This window comes from Stomoxys calcitrans, chromosome 5 (assembly GCF_963082655.1).
Source record: "Stomoxys calcitrans chromosome 5, idStoCalc2.1, whole genome shotgun sequence".
In the NCBI taxonomy this organism is placed as follows: Eukaryota; Metazoa; Arthropoda; class Insecta; order Diptera; family Muscidae; genus Stomoxys; species Stomoxys calcitrans.
The window spans coordinates 54611076-54638833 of NC_081556.1; the positions used below are offsets into that span (position 1 = coordinate 54611076).

Genomic DNA, 27758 nt, shown 5'->3' on the forward strand with positions numbered 1-27758 from the left:
AAGCTCCTACATAATCTTTATAGAGTAGAGTACAGTTTACCTTATCGAAGAAATAAAATCACTTGGAGCCAAAATAAGAAAATCCATGGTGTCGATTTTCGGCAAACCCGTATACAAAAGTAAGACCCGGTTAAACAAAATACCGTTTGAGTAATGGATAATTTGAAAATGTTTTACTATTGTAACATAACTTTGAACTATTGCAACTTAATGTCTATACATTGTTTTGGCTGGGAAGCATCGCAGTTTTCCGCATCAATCGCCGGCCGGTGGACCCGGTATCGCCAATGTATCGTATAGGGAAGAAATTCTGTTGGAACCTTACAATCAAAGAACTGCTGGCAAAGGCCATAGTAGCGTTCGCGTAGTAAATGTGCTGCTGCTTTCGGTTGGCGATTGCGAGTGAATACGCCTTTCTTGTTGCCACCAACTCTGGTATAAGCTGCAAAAGAGAGACAATTACAAATCTGTCTTCAAACAAGAACTTACTTGCTATCCAAAGTACCTTGTTCAGTCTTGAAGTCGGCGAAATTCCATACGAATTCACCAATAAACCAATTCTGTTTGATTAAGTAGTCAAATGCCTTAAAATGTTCAGCAAACAAACCGATTTGATAGTCCTCGGACCAGATGAATTCAGGTAGCTACAAATATACGCGTGCAATTATTTAGATAAGAATTCTAAATGTAAGATTCTTACAGCATGTAAACCTTCTAAGGTGTCCGCTCCATATTCGGACATCAGTACAGGTCGATTGTATTTCTTGTTCCAATTTGTGGCCTCTATTTTAACACCTAGTGCAATGGTGTCCAAATGACCAGCATTATGGTACCATGCATTGTAGCGGTTGAAGCTAATTACGTCCAAAAATTGAGCCTTTAAGAGAAAATGATAAAAGTTTAAAAAATGCATAGCTGACTCATATGTAGAACCATGTGAATTCAATGCAACCGTACTTTGTACTAGAGTCAAAGATTAAATTTTGAAAAGCAAACTTGAAGAGAAAAGAAACAATATTTCTGTAGGTGTGTGATTAGATTTTTCTGAGAAAACATCATTAAGTGAAGATTTTTAGCTGAGCGTTTCCCCAACATGTTTTCTTTGATTAACTGACAGCTACAGCATTCTATTTTCCAAGTTTTTAGCCAACTTGTTCACTTTTAGCTAATAAATTTTATACTAATTTCGTTATTCTGTTTGTAACTCCTCGAAATATTCGTCTCAGACCCCATAAAGTATATATATTCTTGATCGTCATGACATTTTTTGTCGATCTAGTAATGTCCGTCCGTCTGTCTGTCGAAAGCACGCTAACTTTTGAAGGAGTAAAGCTAGCCGCTTGAAATTTTGGACAAATACTTCTTTTAGGTGTAGGTCGGTTGGGATTGTAAGTGGACCATGTTTTGATATAACTGCCATATAAACCGATCTTGGATCTTGACTTCTTGAGCCACTACAGGGCCCAATTTTTATCCGATTTGGCAAAAATTTTGCACGAGATGTTTTTTTTTATGACTTTCAACAACTGTGCTAAGTATGGTTGAAATCGTGCCATAACCTGATATAGCTGTCATGTAAACCGATCTGGGGTCTTGACTTCTTGAGCCTCTGGACGGCGGAATTTCTATCCGATTTGGCTGAAATTTTGCCCGACGTGTTTCGTCATGACTTCCAACAACTGTACCTAGTATGGGTCTAATCCCTTCATAACCTGGTATAGCAGCCATATAAACCTATCTTGAATCTTGACTTCTTGAGCCACCAGAGGACTCAATTCGTATCCGATTTGGCTGAAATTTTGCATGAGGTGTTTCGTTATGACTTCCAACAAGTGTGCAAAGTATGGTTTAAATCGTTCCATAACCTGATATAGCTGCCATATAAACCGATCTGGGATCTTGACTTCTTGAGCCTCTATAGGGCGCAATTAGTATCTGATTTGGGGGAAATTTTATACAACGGCTTCTCCCTTCAACATGCGTGTCAAATGTGGTCTGAATCGGTCTATAACCTAATACAGCTCCCCTATAAAACGATCTCCCTATTTTACTTTTTGATCCTCAAAAGGGCGAAATCCTTATTCGATTTGGCTGAAATTTTACACAATGACTTCTACTGTGGTCTCCAACATTCATTCCATTTTGGTCCGAATCGGAACTGGACAAATGCGATCTATTGTGGAGGGTATATAAGATTCGGCCCTGCCGAACTTAGCACGCTTTTACTTGTTTTCTAATGTTTTGGTTGTGTACTTTGTTAACATTGGTGTAGCTAGGTGGGGTGCTGGGGGTGCTTAGCACCCTTCGAGATTTTCGTTAGTATTACCTTTAACTATTGATTGTATTCCAATGTTTTTCAAACCTTCCGATTCTGAAAATAAGTAAAAAGGCGTTAAGTTCGGCCGGGCCGAACAACGGATACCCACCACCTCGTCCAGATCAAATTTCATGAAAAATTTTTCTTTTATGGGCCCAATACTCTATATCGGGAGATCGGTCTATATGGCAGCTTTATCCAAATATGGTGAGATGTGGACCACATTTGACAGGTAGGGGTCTATCAGAACACACTGTGCCAAATTTCATCGAATTCGGGTAATAAATGGATCTTTTATGGCCTCAATACCTTATATCAGGCATAGGTCTATAGGGCAGCCATATCCAAATATATTTCGATCTGAACCACACCAAATTTCATCGAAATCGGATGAAAAATTACCAATTTATTGCCTCAAGACTTTAAAATCCGGTGAAAATTGCATACCTATTACTAACAGGTACAAGTTATTGTTCAATTGTGTATAACAAACTATAAACTGATCTGAACCATATACGACACGGATGTCGTATATGGTTCAGATCCTAACATAAGTCACTGTGTCAAATTTCAGTGAAATCGGGTTATAAATGCGCCTTTTATGGGGCCAAGACTTTAAATCGAGAGATCGGTCTATATGGCAGCTATATTAAAATCTGAACCGATATGAGCCTAATTGAAGAATGATGTCGAAGAGCCTAACGCAACTCACTGTCTCAAATTTCAGCAAAATCGGATAATAAATGTGGCTTTTTCTGGGCCAAATTAAAGAAGGATGTCAAAGGGTCTAACACAACTCACTGTCCCAAATTTCAGCAAAATCGGATAATAAAAGTGGCTTTTATGGGCCTAAGACCCTAAATCGGAGGATCGGTCTATATGGCGGCTATATCAAGATATAGTTCCGATCTTCGAACTTAACCTGCTTATGGACAAAAAAAGAGTCTGTGCAAAATTTCAGCTCAATATCTCTATTTTTAAAGACTGTAGCGAGATTTCAACAGACAGACGGACGGACATATCTAGATCGTCTTATATTTTTACGCTGATCAAGAATATATATATACATTATAGGGTCGGAAATGGATATTTCGATGTGTTGCAAACGGAATGACAAAATTAATATATCCCCATCCTTCGGTGGTGGGTATAATAAACCGTTTAGGAAAACTTTATTTTTTTAAGAAAGTCGCCCGCGTACTTTATTTGCGTAACAATGAGCGGTGTGATGAATAGAGAAGCTGCATTATTAACTGGAGGTTTTTTGTCATAGATATAATTAAGTACATTCTTATAATAAATACTACAACTACTACTAAATTTCCACTTAGGAACAGATGATACTTCTTTCATATCAATGAGTGCAGTCCGATTAAAGTTTAAGCTCAGTGATAACAGCCTCCTTTTTTATGACGAGTCCGAATGGAGTGCCGCCTAGCGACACCACTTGGTAGAGGTTAAAACATGGCAGGATATGTATGAGAGCTATATCTAGGTTAGATAAGGTTTAAGTGGCAGCCTGCCATCAGACTTACTTAGACGTTTCGTCCATTGTGATACCACAGGAACAGAAGAAGAAAGATGCCTTCTAGTTCCTACCGTTGAACTATCCAGATCGCTTTGAAAGCCCAATAACTTGCGAATGTTCACATCCGCTAAATCAGACAGGTTCTCAAAGAAATGAGAACCTAAAGTGGAACTCCTTCTAACTGATAGTGCGGGACACACACACACAGAAGGTGTTTTATAGTCTCTTCTTCTGCAAATGTCGTTGCTGACAACCTTCAGTCTGTCAACACGTTTCCGATTATAAAGGGACGCCTCATGACGGACGCAATGATTGAGACATCTGTTGTAGCCAGTGACAGCAAAGCGGTAGACCTCTTGAAGTTTAGATTAGGCTACAAAGTTTTGGAATGCTCACAGCCCGCTCTTTGTGACCATCTATCATTCGTTGTACTTCGGGTCTGGTCCTGAAAACTTAGCTTACAAGTCGCTAGAGGCATACCCACAGATTCCAGTTTCCCTGGAATGTGTAAGGTATTTCCTAGTCTCGCAAGCTCGCCCGCTTTACAATTCCCTGGGATATCTTCGTGGCCCTTCTCGTTGAGAGATCTGCGATAGTCGAGGGTGATTTTTGTGTTCAGAAATACGTTCTCCAGGGATTTAATGGCTGCCTGGCTGTCTGAGAAGATATGAGAAATTCTATCAGGAATAAAGATACAGTAATTTTTATTAAAAAGCGGCCCAGGTAGGGTGTAATACACACTGCCTGGAACATCGGATATTGTATCAAGGATAACACAGCGCCCGTAGCCGCCACATGACCAATGAGAAAGCTCCCTTAACCTCACAACAGTGGTCGCTGCAATTTCTCTGGCCACAATGTTTAGAGGCATAAGAAGTAGTATTAAATTCAGTGCATCAGATTGTGTCGTCCTCAGTGTGGCTGTGATGCACAAAGAAGCCATCCTTTGGATCCGGTTAAGTATTGAGCAGTAGGTAGATTTTTGAAGCACCGTCCACAAGACGACAACACTAAATAGCATTATAGGTCTGACAACTGCAGTAAATACTCAATGCATAACACGCGGTCTAAACCCCCAACTTTTGCCAATGGCTCTCTTGCAGGTGTATAGGGCAAGAGTGGCCTTTCTTGCCCTTTCAAAATTGGATTTTAAGTTCAATTTCCAGTCCAGCAAAACACCCAGGTATTTTACTCTTTCTGTAAATGGAACATTCTCTCCACCCAAGGACACAGATTCCACCGTAGGCAACTTGTATCTCCTGCTGAAAAGAACTACTTCTGTCTTGCACGGTGTTATACCCAGACCACTTTCAGTACACAACTTTGCTGTTGCTCGTAGAGCTTCCTGAAGTTTATCTCTTAGAGTGCTGGGAAACTTTCCCCTAATCTGCAATTGCCACGTCATCAGCATACGCGACCACTTTTATACCTTTTTCTTCCAGAGACAATACAACATTGTTAATGGCTATATTCCAAAGCAGAGGAGACAGTACACCTTGAGGTGTTCCTCTGCTGACCCATCCTTTTAGATCCACAGATCCCAAGCCTGCCGTAATGCATTTTTTTGTAAGTAAGTCACTAATAAACTTTCTTACGGTAGAGTTGATGCCTAGAAACTCCAACTCCTTCATGATTGACGTCGTTTTTACATTATTGAAAGCACCTTCAATGTCAAAAAATGCTACCATTGTATATTCCTTGACAGCGAGAGAACCCTCTTTGTAGCCGACTAGGTCGTGAAGGCAGGCGATCTCTAGGGATCTTTGCCCTAAGATATGTTTCTATCAATCTCTCTAGAATCTTCAGCATAAAGGATGCCAGACTAATAGGATGAAAATCTTTCGCCATTCTGACACAAGCAGAGTATATCTCCCTAAGCCAGGGAACCAGTCTATCAGACACAGCTTGTAATTCAACCGGTGATACATCATCAGGGCCTGGCGACTTAAAGGAGGCGAAGCTTCTTATCGCCCAAAGGATTTTCGGCTCAGACACAATTTCCCTAATGGCCTTTAACGAATGCATATCAGAGACAAGAAGAGGTTGGCGCCACGCTGTCCGTTGGATAATTTCTCGGGAAATGTGTATCAACGAGTATTATTAGTGTTTCATCACTAGAAATTCTCCATACATTCTCTGACTTCTGAATATACCTCACCGTAATAGGCCTCGAGGACAAAATCTTTCCCCAAAAATATCCCCAAAAAAATTATTGGCATTTGAATCTTCTGTTGTCGATTCGTAAAGTTAACTTATTGCCTTTGTATTAAGATGAATGACAACGAATTCGAAGGTTGCCTTTTATTTTTTGGGATTAGGGGACACAAAAACAAATATTAATCATCGAAAATCGTTTTGTTTTTCAAAAAATTCCCCATTAAGGTCTATACACTTTTGCATGCGTTTGAACCAATTGTCGAAGCACTTTTGCCACTCTGATTGAGGTATCTCCAAAACATGCATTCTGAACCCACCAACCGCTTCTTCAGGTGTCGAAAAACGTTCACCTCTCATTTTATTTTTTATGTACGGGAATAAAAAGAAGTCATTCAGTGCCAAATCAGGACTATATGGCGGATGACTCATCAAATCGCTGTTATGAGTGCTCAACAAGTAAGAGCGTGCTAAGTTCGCCGGGCCGAATCTTACATACCCTCCACCATGGATTGTATTTGTCGAGTTCTTTTCCCGGCATCTCTTCTTAGGCAAAAAAGGATATAAGAAAAGATTTGCTCTGCTATTAGAGCGATATCAAGATATGGTCCGGTTTGCACCGCAATTAAATTTTATGTTGGAGACCTGTGTAAAATGTCAGCCAATTCGAATAAGAATTGCGCCCTTTGGGAGCTCAAGAACTAAAATAGAGAGATCGATTTATATAGGAGCTGTATCGGGCTATACACCGATTCAGACCACATTAAACACATATGTTGATGGTCATGAGAGGATCCATCGTACAAAATTTCAGGCAGATGGGATATTAATTGCGACCTCTAGATGATCAAGAAGTCAAGATCCCAGATCGGTTTATATGACAGCTATATCAGGTTATGGACCGATTTGAACCATACTAGGCACAGTTGTTGGATATCATAATAAAACACGTCGTGTAAAATTTTATTACAATCGGACAAGAATTGCGCACTCTAGAGGCTCAAGAAGTCAAGATCCAAGATCGGTTTATATGGCAGCTATATCAGGTTATGGACCGATTTGAACCATACTAGGCACAGTTGTTGGATATCATAACAAAACACGTCGTGCAAAATTTCATTCCAATCGGATAAGAATTGCGCACTCTAGAGGCTCAAGAAGTCAAGACCCAAGATCGGTTTATATGACAGCTATATCAAAACATGGACCGATATGGCCCATTTACAATACCAACCGACCTACACTAATAAAAAGTATTTGTGCAAATTTTCAAGCGGCTAGCTTTACTCCTTCGCAAGTTAGCGTGCTTTCGACAGACAGACGGACGGACATGGCTAGATCGACATAAAATGTTGCGACGATCAATAATATATATACTTTATTGGGTCTCGGACGAATATTTCAAGTAGTTACAAACAGAATGACGAAATTAGTATACCCCCATCCTATGGTGGAGGGTATAAAAATGCAGTTGTTTCGTTTTTTTAGAGCATTTCTTTCGACCAATAAACACCAGCATTTTTTTTAAAGATTTACAAATTTTGTGGGATCCAACGCGAACAAATTTTTTGACGGTCAAATATTCATGCAATATTGAATGTATGCTGGTCCCACCAATGCCTAAGGTTGTCTCAATCTAACGATAGGTCACATGACGATCTTGCAATATCAGTTGGTGCACAACATCAATGGTCGATCTTCACGAAATTCGTATTACAATAAATTACGACCTCGGTTGAATTTGAATACGATATAGCTTCTTCGTCAAAAATTGAATTAAGTTCATCGATGCACTGTTGTTGAGTTAATCCGCGTCGAAAGTTTTAAAAAATAATCGCACGAAAATGTTCACGATTTAATTCCATTTTTTTCGAGATGAAACCTTTATGTGACTGTAAACAGCACAAATAGCGCTCGTGAGTCAAAACGTTTTGAGTACAAATAACCTCAAAAAAATTTCAAGCTTTACGATAGAACTGTCAGTTGGCAGATTGCAATACAAGGGTTGTACAATCCTGATATATAAAAGGCCACCCTCGTAAACATTTGCATAGAATTCTAAACCCTTGTCATAAGCGAAGGCAAAGAAATTAAAGGACGATCGTAATTAGAGCCGTTCTTATTTTATATATAAAAAAATTATAATCAGCTTGATATATACAAGAATAGCAAATATGTTACAAATTTACCAACTTGTCCTTATCCATTTCAACGTTTATGGCCGCTGTAAGAGGTCTGGTGGTGTCCAAGGTTTTAACATATCTTACAATTTCTCTAAATAAAAAAAAAACAAATAATACTTGTAAAAAAGTAATGAATAATGAATGCTTATTTACATAAATTGCTTGTTAGTTTTTGTTAGTGGTAAAATTGTGTATAAATATTTCCACCAACGGTTGAGGAGTTTTCCGGAGAATAACAGCAGAGCTTCTCATACCATATTTTTATATTCAATAACCTAACACCTTTTACATTGGGAATGTTTTAAAATTTATCCATACCGATTTAGTTTTTATTAGCCATCCTTCTTTTATTTTACATATGTACATTAGACTTTCCCCAGCTATATGGCGAATTTTTTGTAAATAGAGAAATTCATATCGCCCAATTTTTGCCTTTTCGATAACAGTAAGCAAAATAAGAAATAATATGGCGATTGATTGAAGATAACCCGTGCCGACAGGACGCATAGTGGCGAATTTTACCTCAAAAGTGTCGTTTAAATCAACGGGCAGGCCGATTTTCATAAAATTTGGTAAGTATAACTTCTAGGTGTAGAAAAAAATTGAATTTGAAGCAAATCGTGTCAGATTTATGTAGGTAGATCTGATATATATATTGTTTACACCTGTAAATGATATTACAATAGCTCTTTGATTTATGGTTGGATTTTATTGAAATTCAGCATAGGAAGGAAGAAAGGGAGATATTTCTTTTTAATGCTATTACACGTACAAACAACAACCAATTGGAACGAGTTGCCTTCACCCGATAACTAGGTCGCTATATACTGAAATTCAAGAAAATTTGTTCATATTAATACATACATAGTTCCAATAGGGAAGGGTTGGTGCGCATGATCCCAAAACTCTCACCGATAAGAAGAGAGACTTCTTCTCGGAGATTCACTGTACAGGTTATCCCAAAGGTTACACGTCCAAATTCGGAAACGGTATCGCAGTCAGACAAAAGGCTACGGTCACCTGGAGGGCATCCCACACCCCAAAGAATTAAGGTGAACAGTAGTAATATGGGTCCAAGAACCTTTGCTAATGTCGCTAAGGACAGTTTGGTTATGCTAGTTGTCGACAAAAGAGAAGAACAGGGCTGCATACCTATTAACAATTGAAGTGGAATAGTCAATGTCCTTGCGGAATTGCCTGGGCCTCCTCTTTGTTTGTGATAATGCAGACTTGTATCGGGGCCTCGTGGGATCAACGATCAATTGAGATTTATCGTTGCGCCCTAAAAAAGGATTGGCGAGATCTGGTCGGGCGCAGCAGTGGATTTAGTCTAGAAGAAAGATATTCCTTTTCGACCAATAGCACAGGTTGAGATACCAAGGATTCCCTCCAATATTGAATCCATTCTTGGGAGACTAAGGCACTGTAACTCCAATTTTCCAACCACCAACTTTAAACATGACAACAGACCGCCTTAACCAAATCGGAGACTACGTATTCTAATTTCCATTCATACTTCGCTAAATTCGGTGCAAAAATTCCTATTTGTGAAATGTGCCCTTATATCCCATATACTATAAAATATTGTTCGATTCGTACATGGGTTGGAATATACTTCTACCATACCCTTATATCCCATATACTTTAAAACATTGTTGGATTCGTCCATGGATTTACTTACTTTACTTTAATTTGCTATGACAGAACATTTGTTCCACTAGCCGAACGTAGAATAGCGTTCCAAGCGCCTCGATCTTCTGTGCTCATTCTAAAATCTCTGACACCAAGTTTCGAGATGTCTCCCACAACTTGATCTTTTCATCGGGCTTTTGGTCTTCCCAGTTTGCATGTACTACCGTGTTTGCCTACAAAAGACTTCTTTAATGGAGCTTCTTCATCCATTCTGAAAAGATGACCTAACGCAGCCGTTGTATTTTGAAGCATGTAACTATACTATCGTCGTCATACAGCCCATACAGCTCGTGTTTCATACGTCGCCTATATTCTCCGTTAACGCAAACTGGTTCATATATTTTACGAAGAATTTTTCTCTCAAATACTCCAAGCACTGCCTCATCTGCTTTCACAAGTACCCATGCTTTAGAACCATATAACAGCACAGGTAGTATCAGTGTCTTGTATAGTGTAATCTTCATCTGTCGAAAGGTGTCCTTGTTTCTAAACTGCTTACTTAGTCCAAAGTAGCATTTGTTTGCCAGTATTATTCTTCGCTTAATCTCAAAACTGGTGTCATTCGTTTCGGTTACGGCGGTGCCGAGGTAGATAAAGTTACTGACTGTCTCAAAGTTTTGGTTCCCAACTTTCTCCTCTTTCTTGATCTGCTCGGTTGTACAAGGTGTTGTGGGAGTTGAAACCATCCATTTCGTCTTATCTCCATTTACTGCCAGACCCATTTTCACTGACTCTCTTTCGATTCTTTCAAAGGCAGCAGTTACTACTTCCGGTGACCGACCTACCATATCGATGTCGTCGTCATAGGCTAGTAGCATGTGTTCTCTTGTGATTAGTGTGCCATATCTATTCACATCTGCATCTCGTATAATCTTCTCCAGCAGGACATTAAAGAGATCCCACGATAGGCTGTCTCCTTATCTGAAACCTTGTTTGGTATTAAATGGTTCGGAGAGATTCTTTCCTATTCTTACTGAGGAACGCATATCAGCAAGTGTCATCCTGCAGAGTCTTATTTATTTTCTAGGTATACCAAACTCAGACATGGCTTGAAATACCTTTGAACGTAAAGGGGTATCGAAGGCGGCTTTGTAGTCAACAAAGAGATGGCAGGTGTGGATTTGTCCTTGTCCTTTGTCCATGGATTTTGCCATGTCGAAAAAATATCGCTTGTCAAATTTTAGACAAAATGGAACATAAATGAACTATATGAACTATATTCGCATTTTATAGGCTTAAAATGTTTTATCTGGAAATCGATCTATATGGTAGCTATATCCAAATATGAATTGGGATGAGTAAATTATAATTTTTTTTTTCAAAATTACAGCAAAATCGCACATTACCATACATCTTTTAGGAGCTGAAGGTTTGAAATCTGTAGTCCAGTCTTTACAGGGGCATCCTCGAACATAAAGCCTTAAGGGATACAAAATATATAAGTGCCAAAATTCTGCTTCCACATTAAACTATCAAGCTAAATCTTGCACTTATTAGGACGCAATCCTTAAAATTTTGCTTGCATATGGCACGAATTGTTATTACCATCTGAATACCGTTGCCGAAGTTCATCAAATCGATTCGAATATATAATGATTTTACCAAACTCTCCTTTCCGTTTAAATAACTATTCAATTAAATAAATATATATTGTAGTTGTGGTAACAAGAATAAAGCAAAGAGCAATGAATCGTAGAACTTGAGCATAAAGTAACCAAATTTATTCATCATAGGAAAATTGCAAACAGTTCTTACCTAGCAGCAACTTGAGCATAGAAAAACTTGTATCGCTGTGCAGCTTTCTTCTCGACTATTCGACTTCAAAATCAATTATTCGACTTTTTAGTCATTGAAAGTCGACTTCGATTTTTAGACTTCAAAATCGACTTTGGGATCCCTAACTTGTCATCAATAACTTAAAACAAGTAAAATCGAGCTTGGGGTCCATCGTAACGAAAAGAATAGCATGTCCGCCTTTGACTCCAAACACATGGGTTGTAATCCTGCCGAGAACATCAGGAAAAAATTTTTCAGCGTTATAATGCTGGCGACATTTGTGAGATACTATGCCATGTAAAAACTTCTTCCCAATGAGTTGGCACACTGCGCAACGTTGCTAGGACTCGGCTATAAAAATGAAGCCTATTGTCATTGAGCTTAAGCTTGAATCGGACAGCACTCATTGATATGTTAGAAATTTACCTCTTCTCCTTGATGAAATGTTCGTAGGCAAATTTGCAAAAAACGAGCTGAGTTCGGCCGGACCGAATATCCATCCAATCCCTCCATCATGGATTGCACTTCTGAAGTTCTTTACATGGATTCTCTTTTCAAGCAGAACATAAAGAAATAATAATGGTAAGTCAATCAATAAACCCAAAATTTTCAGTCAAATCGGATAAGAATTGTGCTCTCGAGGGGCTTAAGAGTAAGTATAAGTATATTAAGTATAATCGATTTATAAGGCAGCTATATGAGATTACGGGGTGATTTTAATCATATTTGACATGGATATTGAAGGTCACGGGAGAAGTCAATGAAACTTGGGCAGTATCTTTATAAGGGAACTGAAATCTGAACCGATGTTGATGAAATTTAGCAGAGGCTTTTCTACATCAAATTTCGTGCAAATCGGTACAACATTTTTTGTTACTACGTCCATATAAGTGTATGTACATCGGGCAATGCATATGTATGGGAGCTGTATCGAAGTCTGAACCTATTTTTATCAAAATTCGTAGCGACTGTCTTTGGAATAAAAAAGTGATTAGTGGAAAATTTAGTGGTTACTAGGAACAAATGCGATTTCAATATTGGCAAACGGTACAGAAAGCATACGTGGAAGTCGAATCGTTCCCTGCACCACAGCTATAGTAGCGGCTGAAGGCACAATTTATGTTTTATCCATAAATCCCATGTAAATGGGTACTTTGTTAACGAATTTCATACTAAGATATAAAATCCTCAACTAACTACAGTTCTACAACCAACTTTGGACGTCGTGATGGCCCGGGTTATCGTCAATCCATCGACAGAATATTTAATATTTTGCTTATGAGGATCAAAGGAAAATTTGCGTTAAAAAAAAAAAACATTTTTAGAGACACCCTTATCTACATATATCTCAATAAGAGAATATAATTTCTCAGGCCTCTTACTTGCCTAAAATATTGTTCAGATTGATTTTTTGATGATCTTGGTTCATTGGCTATTGACCACATTACAACACTCGGATGATTACGATCACGATGTATTAGTTGTTCCAAGGCAGATTTGTGATTGTACAGAAGCTCAGCACCAAAATAACTGCAAGATAGAAAAAATGTAAGTTAGAAATGTAATCTATCATACTGAATAGCAAACACAAGTAAAGGTTGGTTCAGATTGGTCAAATATTTGACCCAACTTGTTTTATAATAGTTGTTCTAAGTTCGTAAAGTTCATATAATGTTGATTGGATTACTGTGAGTACAGTAGACACATTTATTTGACCCATTTTGTTTGTTCAAAACCAAATCGAATAGAGTAAATCATTAAATCAAACAATTAAAAAGGCGTTAAGTTCGGCCGGGCCAAACTTTGAATACCCACCACCTCGGGTATATATGTAAACCACCTTTCGTCACATTCTGGTGAAAAATTCATAATTTATGCCGACATAGCAGCTTTATCGAAATATGGTCCAATTTGGGCCAAATTCGACACGGATATTGACTGGTATAATAAGTACAAGTCACATTGTTCAATTTTGTTACGCAAAATGTTGGTCTTTTTGGTAGCCATATCCAAATTTAGAACGATCTGAACCATATACGACACGGATGTCGAAAAGCCTGCCTAAGTCACTGTGTCAGATTTGAGCGAACTTGAATTATAAATGTGCCCTTTATAGAGCCAAGACTTTAAATTGAGAGATTGCAATATATGGCAGCTATATCCAAATCTGAACCGGGCTGTCGAAGGGCCTGGCATAACTCACTGTCCCAAATTTCGGCGAAATCGCATATTAAATGCGGACTTTTATGGGCCCAAATCTTTAAATCGTGAGATCGGTCTATATGGTAGTTATATCCAAATCTGAAGCGATCTGGACCAAGTTGCAGAACGTTGTCGAAGGGCCTAACTCAACTAACTGTCCTAAATTTTAGCAAAATCGAATAATAAATGCGCCTTTTATGGGTCCAAAAACTTTAAATCGAGAGATCGGTCTATATGACAGCTATATCCAAATCTGGACCGATCTGGACCTAATTGCAGAAAGTTGTCGAAGTGCCTAACATAACTCACTGTTCCAAATTTCGGCGAAATCGGACAATAAATGCGCCATTTATGGGCCCGAAACCTTACATCCATGGATCGGTTTATATGGCAGCTATATCCAAATCTGAATCGATCTGTGCCATATTGTAGAAATATATCGAGGGGCCTAACATAACTCACTGTCCCAAATTTCGACGACATCGGACAATAAATGCGCTTTTTATGGGCCCAAAATCTTAAATCGAGAGATCGGTCTATGTGGCAGCTATATCCAAATCTGAACCGATCTGGGTCAAATTGACGAAGGATGTCGAAGGGCCTAACGCAACTCACTGTCCCAAATTTCAGCAAAATCGGATAATAAATGTGGCTTTTATGGGCCTAAGACCCTAAATCGGCGGATCGGTCTATTTATATTGGGGCTATATCAAGATATAGTCCGATATAGCCTATCTTCGAACTTAACCTGCTTTTAGAAAAAAAAAAGAATCTGTGCAAAATTTCACCTCAATATCTCTATTTTTAAAGACTGTCGCGTGTTTCAAAATACAAAGGGACATGGCTAGATTTTTTCATTTAAAAATTAACTTTTTGTACCTTAAACCACTACTGTGGTACAAGGTATTATAACTTCATGAATTTGTTTGCTACGGTTAGAAGCAGAGGTAACAGTCACAGCTTTAAGTATACCGAACGACTCAGAATTACTTTCTGATTCCATTTAGTAGTGTCCAAATGTTCGTCCTTCCGTCTGGGAGTCCATGTATTCTTGTAATCAAGGTACAGGTTGTGTTTATAGTCCAATCGTTTTAAAGTCCAAAAATCTCAATATTTGTCTAATTTCACTGAATGCAAGGTACATTCAATGTCCATTTGGTTCCATATCAACCAACCAATCAGCCGATTCGACTTCTTAAACGGCTTATTTGTCTGAAATTTAGGATTTCAAATTTCATATTTCAATTAAAAATGTATGTTGATGAATTTTTAAACAAAAATATGATTGAAAATTTTATATTATTCAATTAAATAAAATCTAATTAAATAAAACGCACCACCTAGGAATCGGGGTATAATAATCTACGTATTCCATTTGTACCACCTTGAAATATTGACCTGCGACCCTATAAAATATATATTCTTGATCGTCTTGACATTCTGAGTCTTTCTAACCGTGTCCGTCCGTCCATCTGTCGAAATCTGTTTGAACGAATAAAGATATTCGTTTGAAATTTTGCACATATACTTCTTGTCGATGTAGGTCATTGGGAATTGAAGGTGGGCCATATCGGTTCAGATTTGGGTTTGAAATTTGGCACAAGGACTATCGTTCTGACTTCCACCATCTGAGCTATGTGTGATCCGAATCGATCTATAATCTGATTTAGCCCCTATACAAACCGATCCCCGGATTTGACTTCTAGAACCCCGACAAGTCTCAATTTTCATTTAATTTGGCGCAAGGACTTCCGCTATGACTTTCAACATCATTGCCGAGTATGATCTGAATCAATAATCAATAAACTGGTATGCCGTCCATATAACCAAATCCCTAATTTGGCTTCTTGAACACCGAGAAGTCTCAATTTTCATTTAATTTGGCTGAAATTTGGCACAATGACTTCTATTATGCCTTCCAATATCTATGCCAAGTATGATACGAATCGGTCTGTATACTGATATAGTCACCATATCAACCGATCCCTGGATTAAACTTCTTGAGCTCTTAGAGGGCTGAACTTTCACCTGATTGGGCCGAAATTTAACCAAGAGATTTTGGCTATGACTTTCAGCGTCGGTGCCAAGTATGATACGAATCGGTCTTTGTACTGATATAGGCCCCTTAAATACCGATTCCCTGATGTGATGAACCAATTCCCAATTTGGTTGTTATAAAATAATTGAAACACGAACTGAGTTAATAAAGGCAAATTTTTAGCGGAATCCATAATTCCGAAGATTCGGCCCGGCGAACTTAGCACGTTTTTCCTTGATTTAATTGAGTATGAATTTTTTGAGATCACGGGGTACCAGCGGGTCTTTGAAAAGATGAATATATTGGTAGAAGAAACTTGTAAAAGCGCGTTAAGTTCTGCTGGGCCGAATCTTATATACCCTCCACCATTAATCGCATGTGCTATATCAAGTTATGGACCGATATGGACCGTACTTGTAATGGCTGTTAGAAGTCATTGATAAATACCAACCCCAAAATTTCAGGCAAATCGTAAGATTATTGCGAGCTCCAGAGGTTAATGAAGTCAAATTGGATGATAGGTTTATATGGCAGCTATATCAGGTTATGAACTGATTTAGACCATATTGGACACAGTTATTGAAAGTCAAAACAAAATGCTACGAATTGGATAAGTAAAATGGGGAGATTGGTTTACCTGACAGCTCTATCAAAACATTTACAATCCCAAACGACATACACCTATAAAAAGTCTTTGTGCATTCCAATGCTACATATACTTTTTGGGGTCTTAAACTTATATTTCGAGGTATTACGAACGGAATGTCGAATTTTGTATACCCCCATCCTATGGTGGAGGGTATAAAAAAGCTTTAAGAAGATACAGATAAGAGATTAGCGAAAAAGAGTTAGTTGACAAAGATAAAGGAAATAGTTAAATATAGAATGTAGTTTTCGCAAAAAATGTAATGTAACTTTTCTCATTTTCAATATAAATTATTTTTTTGATTGATCCAATTTAGAAATTAATTGGAAATTTTAATCATTTTTGTAGTTTGATAAATTAAAAAAATCAATTGAAGACTTCAATCATTAATTAATTTTTCAAATACTGTAATTGATGTCATCATTTTCGTGAATAGTAGTTTCAATTAAAAAGATCAATTGGATCACTTAATTTCGTGATTGAAATTGGTTTATCGCTATTTCTGTGTAGCGATATTAACATATAGTTAACACACATCTATCTAAACTATAATTGCACCGCTCAGTACCACATAATCTTAGAAAATGCATTCAATCAAAATTAACAAGTAACAAGTAAAAAGGCGTTAAGTTCGGCCGGGCCGAACTTTGGATACCCACCACATCGGGTATATATGTAAACCACTTTTCATCAAAATCCGATGAAAATTGCATACCTTATATCCCATAGCAGTTATATCGAAATATGTCCCGATTTGGACCAAATACTAATAAGTAAGACTCATTGTTCAATTGTGTATAACAAAATATTGATCTTTTTAGTAGCTATATCTAAAAATAAACCGATCTGAACCATATACGACACGGATGTCGAAAAGCCTAACATCAGTCACTGTGTCAAATTTCAAAGAAATCGGATTATAAATGCGCCTTTTATGGGGCCAAGACTTTAAATCGGGATATCGGTCTACATGGCAGCTATATACAAATCTGGACCGATTCGGACCAAGTTGCAGAAAAACGTCGAAGAGCTTAACACAACACACTGTCTCATATTTCAGAGATATCGGACAATAAATGTGGTTTCTGTGGGCCTAAGACCCTAAATCGGAGCATCGGTTTATATGGCAGCTATATCCAAATCTGGACCGATCAAATCCAAATTGAAGAACGATATCGAAGGGCCTAACGCAACTCACTGTCCCAAATTTCAGCAAAATCAGATAATAAATGTGGCTTTTATGGGCCTAAGACCCTAAATCGGAGGATCGGTCTATATGGCAGCAATATTCAAATCTGGACCGATTTAATCCAAATTGACGAAGGACGTCGGAGGGCCTTACGCAACTCACTGTCCCAAATTTCAGAAAAATCGGATAATAAATGTGGCTTTTATGGGCCTGAGACCCTAAATCGGCCGATCGGTCTATATGGGGGCTATATCATGATATAGTCCGTTATAGCCCATCTTCGACCTTAACCTGCTTATGGACAAAAAAAGAATCTGTGCAAAGTTTCAGCTAAATATTTCTATTTTTAAAAACTGTAGCGTGATTGTAACAGACAGACGGTCGGACATGTCCAAATCGTCTTAGATTTTTACGCTGATCAAGAATATATATACTTTATAGGGTCGGAAATGGATATTTCGATGTGTTGCAAACGGAATAACAAAATTAATATACCCTCATTCTTCGGTGGTGGGTATAAAAACGTGTTAAGTTCGGCCGTGTCAAACCTTGGATACCCACCACCAAGTATATAATAATCATCCTATTTTATTTTAATATAAATCTACTACTTTATCCATAGTCATAAGTCAGATTATGACCATAAATTGAAAGACCAGTCTATATGATGGCTATATCTATATAGTCTGATCTGATTCTTATTTGGGTTGGATGTCGGGGGGTTTAAAACAATTCTTTGTTTCAAATTTCAGCGAAATCGGGTAATAAATAAACCTTTTATGGGCTGCAGATCTTTTATCTGCAGGTCGGTTTATATAGCAGCTTTATCTAAATATAGTCCGATCTGAATCATATTTAAGCCTGATGTCGGGAGGCTTAAAACAACACATTGTCACAAATTTCAACGCAATCAGGTAATAAATTAAGCTTTCATTTGTTTCAGCCCATATATATTGGATAAAGCCAGCTAAATCCAAATATAGTCCTATCTGAACCATATATAACCATAAATTTTTATTTGCTTCAGACCCTTTAAAGGCAGATTGGCCTATATGGTAGCTATATCTAAAAACAGTCTGATCTGAACCATATTTTGGTCCGATGTCGGGAGGATTAAAAAATTCCACTCATTCAAATTTCAGCGAAATCGGGTATTAACGCTTTTGTGGTCTTCAGAGCGATCTGCTGATCTTTATCGACCAGCTATATTCAAATATAGTCCGATATGAACCATATTTAGGTAGGATGTCGGGCAGATCGGTCTATATAGTAGCTTTATCCAAATATAGTCCGATTTGAACCATATTTGGGTTAGAAGTCGAGAGGCATAAAACTATACACCGTTTCAAATTTCAGCGAAATCGGATAAAAAATAATGCTTTTATGGGATTCAGACCCTTTATCAACAGATAGGATTATATAGCAGCTATATCCAATTATGGTCCGAATTGGCCCGTTCAAGAATTTACCCTGCGTGCAGCAAAAATACGTATATGTGTCCAATTTCAGCTCAATATCTCAATTTTTGAAGGCTGTAGGGTGATTATAACAGACGGACGGCCAGCCACGCGGACATCGTTAAATCGTCTTAGAATTTTACGACGATCCGAAATATATATTTTGGTCGGAAATTGATATTGCGATGTGTTGCAAACGGAATGACTATTGTGGCGGGTATAAAAAAGGAAACACTTACTCTGTGTTAACACTGGAACACTCATCGATTATCATAATACCATTTTCATCTGCAAACTGCATAGATTCTTCCGAATAGGGATAGTGCGAGGTACGATAAGCGTTGGCTCCAATCCACCTTAGCAGATCGAAATCACGGGTAAGCAAGGCGAAATCCAAACCTTTGCCCCGCAACTGTAAATATCAAAAGGAATATTTTTATTCAAAAGCTAAAAATATCGTAACTACTCACATCCGAATCTTCATGGCGGCCAAAGCCATGAAGGTAAACCTTTTGTCCGTTTATTAAGAGGCTCTTTTCATCCCATTGGACTTTTCGAATTCCAATTTTCATGCGATAGACATCGATGAGTGACTTATCGACGGCAGAATGTAAATAAATCTCCAAAGTGTAAAGGTAGCCAAAGACAGGATTCATGAGATAAGGCCACCACAGTTGTGGATCATTTACTTTCAGAGCGCCATTGAAGGGCATCTCTTTATATATCTCTTGGGCCACAATTTCATCTGCAGCTCTAAGTTGTAAGTTCAAATAGTATCCGTCGTAAAAGGAAAAATCTTCTTTTTCCTCTAAGCTAAAGCCGGCCACACTTATTTTAAAATCAATTATTCCTACAAGACCTTCAAAGTGTTCATCGGCAGTATTCGCATTGTCGCTTTCTGTGTATGAATTATCCAACACATCGGTTGTTATGTTTATATCTTGAATATAGACCTTGGGTGTTGTATATAATACTACAGACCGATGTATTCCCGCATAGTTGAAAAAGTCAAAGGTATATGTTTGGATGGTCTTATTGCCAGATTCTGTCAAAAGTTTTACTACCTCTCCCTGAGGTATAGTGGAACGTGTCAATGTGTTATTGCAAAGCACTTGAAGGCGATTTTCTGCTGCGTATTTTAGATGATTTGTAACTTCGACTTCAAAAGGTAGATGACCAATGGCGTGCTGATAGATCTCGATTCCATTTAACCACTGTGAATGTAATTTATAATAAAATCGATGAAATAAGAGCTCGATTTAATCGATAGAGTTGTATGAAAATTCATTTTTCATATAAAATTTTTCGTATGTATCACACGGTGTGTACAACTTTCAGTTGCTATCTTTGTAAATACATATGATAATACATAGCGTGTGATAGCAACTTAAACTATGTAATTGAAATAACGAAGCTTTCCAGAAGCAGGAGCAAAAATAAAATAAACAAAACCCCAATGATAACATGCACTAGGCTTCCTTGGGATGATACTTTTTGAACAGAAGATATGTAGTGCGGTGAGTAAAACTTTTAAATTTTGGAGGAGAATAATGTGACATGACAGTGTTGGCCCTGAAACGGTTAAAGTAAACGGCTCTATCACAAATTTTGCACATAAACTTTTTGGATACAGCTCCCATATATGTGTTCGTCCGATTTGCAGTAATAATGCAATAAAATCGTCATTTGTTAAACGATTATAACAAAATTTGGCACAAATCTCATATGAGTCGGTTCTGATTTAGATATAACTCCCATTGATATGTATCTCCCGATTCTCATTTTTAGAGTTTTTATAAGCGCATTTATCAACCGATCTCCTCAAAAATTTGCAAACCGCTTTCCTTTGCGACAAGCACTACATATCCGGTCCAGATTTAAATATATTGGGTTGCCCAAAAAGTAATTGCGGATTTTTTAAAAGAAAGTAAATGCATTTTTAATAAAACTTAGAATGAACTTTAATCAAGTATACTTTTTTACACTTTTTTCTAAAGCAAGCTAAAAGTAACAGCTGATAACTGATAGAAGAAAGAATGCAATTACAGAGTCACAAGCTGTGAAAAAATTTGTCAATGCCGACTATATGAAAAATCCGCAATTACTTTTTGGGCAACCCAATAGCTCCCGAAATGAAATTTTAAGCTGTAGTAGCCACAAATTTGGTCCGAGACAAAATTTGGTCCGGTATCTCTTTTTAGACAAACAAAGGATAAAAGTAAAGAATTGCTATGTTATTGGAACAATATCAAGTTATGGTTCATTTCGAACCATAATTGAGCTGAATATTGGAGGCCAAAGTAGAAGTCATTGTGTAAAATTTCTGCCAAATCTAGTAAGAATTGCGCACTTTTGGGGCTATAAACTGATTCATGCCATTTTCGACACGTATGTTAAAGGTCATGTGACAAGCCGTTGTACAAAATTTCAGCCAAATCGGATAATTATTGCGCCCTTTTGAGGCTCAAAGAGTCAAGAGCCCATATTGGTTTATATGGCAGCTCTATCAGGTTATGGACCGATTTGAACTATTCTCAGCACAGTTATTGAATGTCATAACAAAGCACCTCATGCAAAATTTTAGCTAAATCGGATAATAATTGCGCCCTCTGGTGGCTCAAGAAGTCAAGACACCAGATCGGTTTATATGGCAGCTATATCAGATTATGGACCGATTTGAACTATTCTTAGCACAGTTGTTGAAAATCATAACAAAACACCTCATACAAAATTTCATCCAAATCGGATAATAATTGCGTTCTCTAGTAGTTCAAGAAATCAAGACCCCAGATAGGTTTATATGACAGCTATATCAGGTTATGAACCGAAGTCAACCGTTCTCAGCACAGTTGTCGGAAGTGCAACATTTCAGCCAAATCGGATAAGAATTGTGCCCTCTAGCGGCTCAAGAATCAAGATCCCAGATCGGTTTATATGGCAGCTATTCCAAAACGTGGACGGATATAGCCCATTTACAATCCCAACAATGTGCAAAATTTCAAGCGGCTAGCTTTACTCCTTCGAAAGTTAGCGTGCTTTCGACAGACCGACGGGCGGACGGAAGGGCGGACAATCGGTCGGACATGGCTAGTTCGACTAAAAATGCCATGACGATCAAGAATATATATACTTTTTTGGGTCTTAGACGAATATTTAGAGGAGTTACAAACAGAATGACGAAATTAGTATACCCCCATCCTATGGTGGAGGGTATAAAATGCGTGTTAGCTTAGCCACATTTCGAAATGTGTACCAATGGATGGACCAGGTAGCTCTTTACAGTAGTATTCCACAAATTAAAATCATCTCCTCTAACAAAATTTCTAAAAATTCTAAATAATGGCTAATGTAATCAAAACAAGTAACCAGAAAAACAGCAATAATTTTTTTTTACAGAATTGTTTCCTCAAAACGGCAGATTTTTTAGTTGAAATTGCAATAAAAAATGTTTGCTAATACAGCAGCGCTATGTTGGCTGAATCAGCAGCAATGTATATTTTCCCATTTTCAGCAGACAAAAACTGCTGTTTTAGCAAACTTTTTGCTGTTTTGAATAACAAATTTGATTAAGTGCACTATAAAAAGGAGGTCCCTCATCATTGAGTTTTTAACTTGAATCGGGCAGCACTCATTGATATGTGAGAAGTTTGCCCCTGTTCCAAAATGGGATAATTTGCATTTGCTATTAAAAAAACTTCACAAATGCGATCCTTGGTGAAGGGTATTTGAGATTCGGTTCGGTCGAACTTAGCACGTTTTTACTTGTTTTTTTTTTTTTTTTTTTTTGAAAACAAACTGCTCTGGACCGGCTCCACTTCTCCTTCTTTCACTCTCTAATATCTTTTATATGAGCCCTGTATTGAATAAAAAGATTGTTAATATAAATAAGCTTTAGAGCATTCCCATTCTTCCAGTAACAATCTGCCTATAAAAATTTGCAACTCTCCAAATGCTTTTCGCTCTCACACTTCTGTGACTGGAAAACGAATGACTTTCGTAAAAGTGTGTGCAAATTTTTGAGGCGAACACTTTATATATCTCTATTGCTTATCTTATCGATAAACCTTAACCGACAGATGGGTGCCAGTTAGGAACTTATATCAGCTGTTTTTTTGTTTACCGCTTGCTGCGTAATATTAGACAAGTTTCGCTTTGATGGCTTGAAATTTAGCACAAATACTTCTTTTTAGTGAAGGTCGGTTGGGATCGTTAATGGGCCAAATCGGTCCATGTTTTGATATAGCTGTCATATAAACCGATCTTGGGTCTTGATTTTTGAGCTTCTGGGGGGCGCAATTCTTGTCCGATTTGGCTGAATTTTTGCACGTGGTGTTTCGATATTACACTGGTCTAAATCGGTTGATGACCTGTTATAGCTGTCACATAAACCGACCTTGGGTCTTGACTTCTAGAGCTTCTGAATGGCGCAACTCTTATCCGATTTGGCCGAAATTTTGCATGAAGTGCTTTATTTTGACTTCCAACAACTGTGTCAAGTTTGGTTTGAATTAGTTCATATCCTGATATAGCCGCCATATAAACCGACCTCCCGATTAGATTTCATGGGCTACTAGAGGGCGCAATTCTTATCCAATATGGTTAAATTTTGCATATGTCGTTTTGGTACGACTTTCAACAACTGTTCCATGTATGGTTTAAATCGGTATATAATCTGATATAGCTGCCGTATAAACCGATTTCCCAGTTTGATTTTTTGAGCCTCTGCAGAGCGCAATTTTTACTCCATTTGCCTGAAATTTTGAAGGAAGAGTTTTTCTATGACTGTTGTTTTCTTTTTTTGAAAAAGTCATTCAAAAAACTTTTCAAATGCGATCCATGTAGGAAGGTATATAAGATTCGGCCCGTCCGAACTTAGCACGCTTTTACTTGTTTAATTGCAATTTTTTTTCAAAAACTGTGATTGATTTTATCATTTTCGTGATTGAAGCAGTTTCAATTAAAAAATTAGTTCCATCAATTAAATTCGAAATTGAAACCGTTTTATGTTTTCTGTGTACATCACCATGCTCGGTGAGGTTTCAATAGGACTATGTTAGTATACTAATCTAGTTATATCGTTTGTAACATATCGAAATATTGATCAGTCACCCCATAAAGTACACATAAATATATTCTTGATCGTCGACATTCTAGGTCGATGTAGCCATCAGTGTTGCCGTCTGTGGTAGGTTCCTACCAAAATTGGTAGGTTTTTATTCTCTTGGTAGGTTGGTGGGCTGACTTACATTTTTAGTAGGTTTTTCCAATGCCGGGTATAACCCAAAATTCCTTTCTGTATATTCGTTATGAGTGCCGAGGAAAACCATGGATGTCGAGGGACCAAATGCTGTTACAAGGGGTCGCATTGCTTTAAATTTCAGTAAAAAGGCCGTTAGTTTTGATTTTAACTGTAACTGGCACGAATGTTATAGGGTCTCTTCCAGATTTTGTAAATTCTGGGTAGGAAATGCGGCTTTTGTGCGTTCAATTCCTTCAATCGGAAAACAGCGCTGTATGGCAACTGCATACAAATATGCCAAGATCTGATCAATACTCAGATGTTGAGACGAACTGCCACTCACTGTAAAATGGTTAGTAAAGGGGCATTTCTGACCTCAAACATTTAAATCGGGAGATCACTTTATCCAAACTCAGCACGGTTGTTCATTGAAATCGGGACAATAAAGAGACTTTATAAACTTAAGATTTCTTATTGGGAGATTGGCGTCAAGATATAGGCCATCTTAGAATGTAAGGCTATAGAGTAATTTCAAAACGAACGGACATTTCTAGATCTTATATGAGTGACTACGATCTTGTACTTCGTAGCATAAAACAAGTAAAAGCGTGCTAACTTCGTCCGGGCCGAATCTTACAAACCCTCCACCATGGATAGCATTTGTCAAGTTATTTGCGCTGTATCTCTTTAAAGGCAAACAAAGAATAATGAATAAGAACTGTTATGCTATTGGAGCTATATCAAGTTGTAGTCCGATTCTGAAAATAAATAAATTGAATGCTAAACATTGCAGAAGTTATTGTGTAATATTTCAGTCCATTCGGATAAGAATTGCACCATGTAGGGGCTCAAGAAGCAAAATCGGAAGATCGGTTTATATGGGAGCTGTATCAAGCTATAGATCGATTCAGAGCATATTTAGCATGTATGTTGAAGGTCATGGGAGAAGCCGATGTTTCAAATTTCAGCCAAATGGGTTCCTAACTGCGCCCTCTAGAGGCTCAAGAAGTCAAGATCTCAGATGGTTTTATATGGCAGCTATATCAGGTTATGTAATGATTTGCGCCATACTTAGTGCAGTTGTTGAAGCGCAGTCATAGCAGAACTCCTTATGCAAATTTTCAGCCAAATCGGATAAGAATTGCGCCCTCTGATGGCTCAAGAAGTCAAGATCCAAGATCGGTTTATACAGCAGCTATACCATGTTATTATTCGATTTAAACCGTACTTGGCACAGTGGTTGGAAGTGACACCAAATTACCACGTGCAAAATTACAGCCAAATCGGATAAGAATTGCGCCCTCTAAAAGTTGAAGAAGTCAAGACCCAAGATTGGATTACATGACAGCTATATCAGGGTTTGAACCAATTTGAACCATACTTATCACAGTTGTTGAAAGTGATATTAAAATACTACGTGCAAAATTTCAAATCGGACGAGAATTGTCAAATCGGACGAGAATTGCGCCCTCCAGAGGCTCAAGAAGTCAAGACCCAAGATGGGTTTATATGGCAGCTATATCAAAATTTGGACCGATTTGGCCCATTTACAATCCCAACCGACCTATACTAATAACACGTTTTTGTGCAAAATTTCAAGCGTCTAGTTTTACTCCTTCGGAAGTTAGCGTGCTTTCGACAGACAGACGGACGGACATGGCTAGATCGATATAAAATGTCTTGACGATCAAGAATATATAGACGCATATTTTGAGGTGCTACTAACAGAATGACGAAATTAGTATAACCCATCCTATGGTGGAGGGTATAAAAAGTATAATTTGATGTGTTCCAAATGGAATTGCAAAATGACCAACTAACTGTTCGGTGGTGGGTGTAAAACTATATACCGCATTTTCAGCTGGTGGAACATTTGGTAAGTTTTAGTTGGGTTTGGTAGGATTTTTCTTAAATTTTGGTCGGAAATAATTTTCTTGAGTGGCAACACTGGTAGCCACGTCTGATTGTACATTTGTCAAAATTACGATGGCGGTCGAGCATGTAAAGATATTCGCTTGAAAATTTGTAGAGATAATGTTTGTTGATGTAGGCCATGATATAGCCCCTTGAAACCGCAATTATTGTCAATCAGCCGTGCCAAGTACGATGCAAATCGGTCTATAACCGTAGAAAACTTAATCTTAAGCCCCTGAAAGCCGCAGCTGTTGTTGGATTTGTTTGAAATTTTACACATAGTGTTTTGTTATGCCTTTCAGCATCCATGGCAAGTACATATTATCAAAATCGGTTTATACCCTGAAAACCGATCTCTCGAGTAGTCTTCTACGGCCTCAAGAAGCTTCAAACTTTGGCTAATTTGGTAGATATCATGCACGTACAGCACACACACACATGCCCTTCAACCAAGTTCCTATGTGTAAATTTTTAGCAGACTCCTTGGTGGTGGGTTCCCAAGATTCGGCCCGGCCAAACTTTGCATATGTTTACTTGTTATTCTTAAGTTTCCACGAAATAAGTCGCATATAGAATAAGGCAGCGTTAATGGTTAAAAATCATAACCATTAAAACAACAAATAATACAACTCGCTTCAAACTAGCAAATGAATCTAATGCCACTCAAAACGTAAACATTTATTGTTAATTGGTGCTAAGCGATTTCAGGTTATTGGCCCGTCAAATTTTGCTTTCATTCAAATCTATGATATTAGGATTGAGATATGTATATTTTCCAAATCTTACCACAGTTGCCGAATAATGAACGCTACCGAATCTCAGCCAAACGCGTTTGTCCATAGACCAGTCACGCGAAACAAAGAATTTGCGCTCATACCAAACAACACCCAAGTGATCCCTTAGCGTATCATCTGTGGTCAAATCATTGTAACTTGCTGGAACAGGCATTGCTATTGTTGGTTGAATCTATTAGTAGCAACAAATATTTCAGAGGATGAGCAGGCAACGTCCACACCAACTACCTCACCTTATCTAAGTCGTCTTCGAACCATTTGTCCTCCACGCCTCGCATGGATTCATTATAAGCTACTTTCAAAAATCTCCACATGCCATCCAAGGATCGAACTTCTCGCGATTCCGATTCAAAAGGATATAACAAACCCTCTGTGGGGAGTGGATCTTTTTTAACATTTGCTTTCACGTTCTTTATTTTTGCCGAGGACCCAGAATGGGCAGCTAGTGCCATGACGATTACGAACAAATAGCGCCACATTGAAAACACTGGAAATTGAAAGTGCTAATGTAAATAAATTAATTTGAACTCGTTTCGAAAGAATGAAATGTCAAAAGAATAAAAGACCAACACCGACCACTGCTGAGCGAACTAAACGATGCTGTTACTTCTGTTAGACTGACTGACAGA

General features: G+C 37.9%; 1 protein-coding gene across 4 annotated transcripts; it reads right to left on the reverse strand.

The window, feature by feature from the left end:
- Positions 1-151: 151 nt before the first annotated feature.
- On the reverse strand, positions 152-27758 carry LOC106090639 (beta-glucuronidase). 4 transcript variants are annotated; one of them, XM_013256908.2, is made up of 10 exons: positions 27706-27758; positions 27363-27616; positions 27122-27301; positions 19653-20396; positions 19422-19594; positions 13037-13180; positions 8189-8273; positions 701-877; positions 506-644; positions 152-442 (listed from the first exon to the last, which is right to left on the reverse strand). In XM_013256908.2, the coding sequence occupies exons 2-10, from the start codon at positions 27606-27608 to the stop codon at positions 198-200; spliced, it is 2133 nt and encodes a 710-aa protein (XP_013112362.2). In that variant the 5' UTR covers positions 27609-27616; positions 27706-27758; the 3' UTR covers positions 152-197. The 4 variants fall into 4 exon arrangements, with proteins under 4 accessions (XP_013112362.2, XP_013112364.2, XP_059226252.1 ...); XM_013256910.2 differs by having other exon boundaries at positions 27363-27632; positions 27706-27753; XM_059370269.1 differs by lacking the exon at positions 13037-13180 and having other exon boundaries at positions 27363-27632; positions 27706-27753.

Bases quoted from the DNA above. Each gene is read 5' to 3' on its own strand.
- LOC106090639 (XM_013256908.2), bottom strand. From the start codon at position 27,608: ATGTGGCGCTATTTGTTCGTAATCGTCATGGCACTAGCTGCCCATTCT. The intron at 20,397-27,121 runs GTAAGATTTGGA...TTACATTCACAG, and splicing joins TTCATTATTCGGCAACTGTG to TGGTTAAATGGAATCGAGAT. The intron at 645-700 runs GTAAGAATCTTA...GTATATTTGTAG, and splicing joins CCTTAGAAGGTTTACATGCT to CTACCTGAATTCATCTGGTC.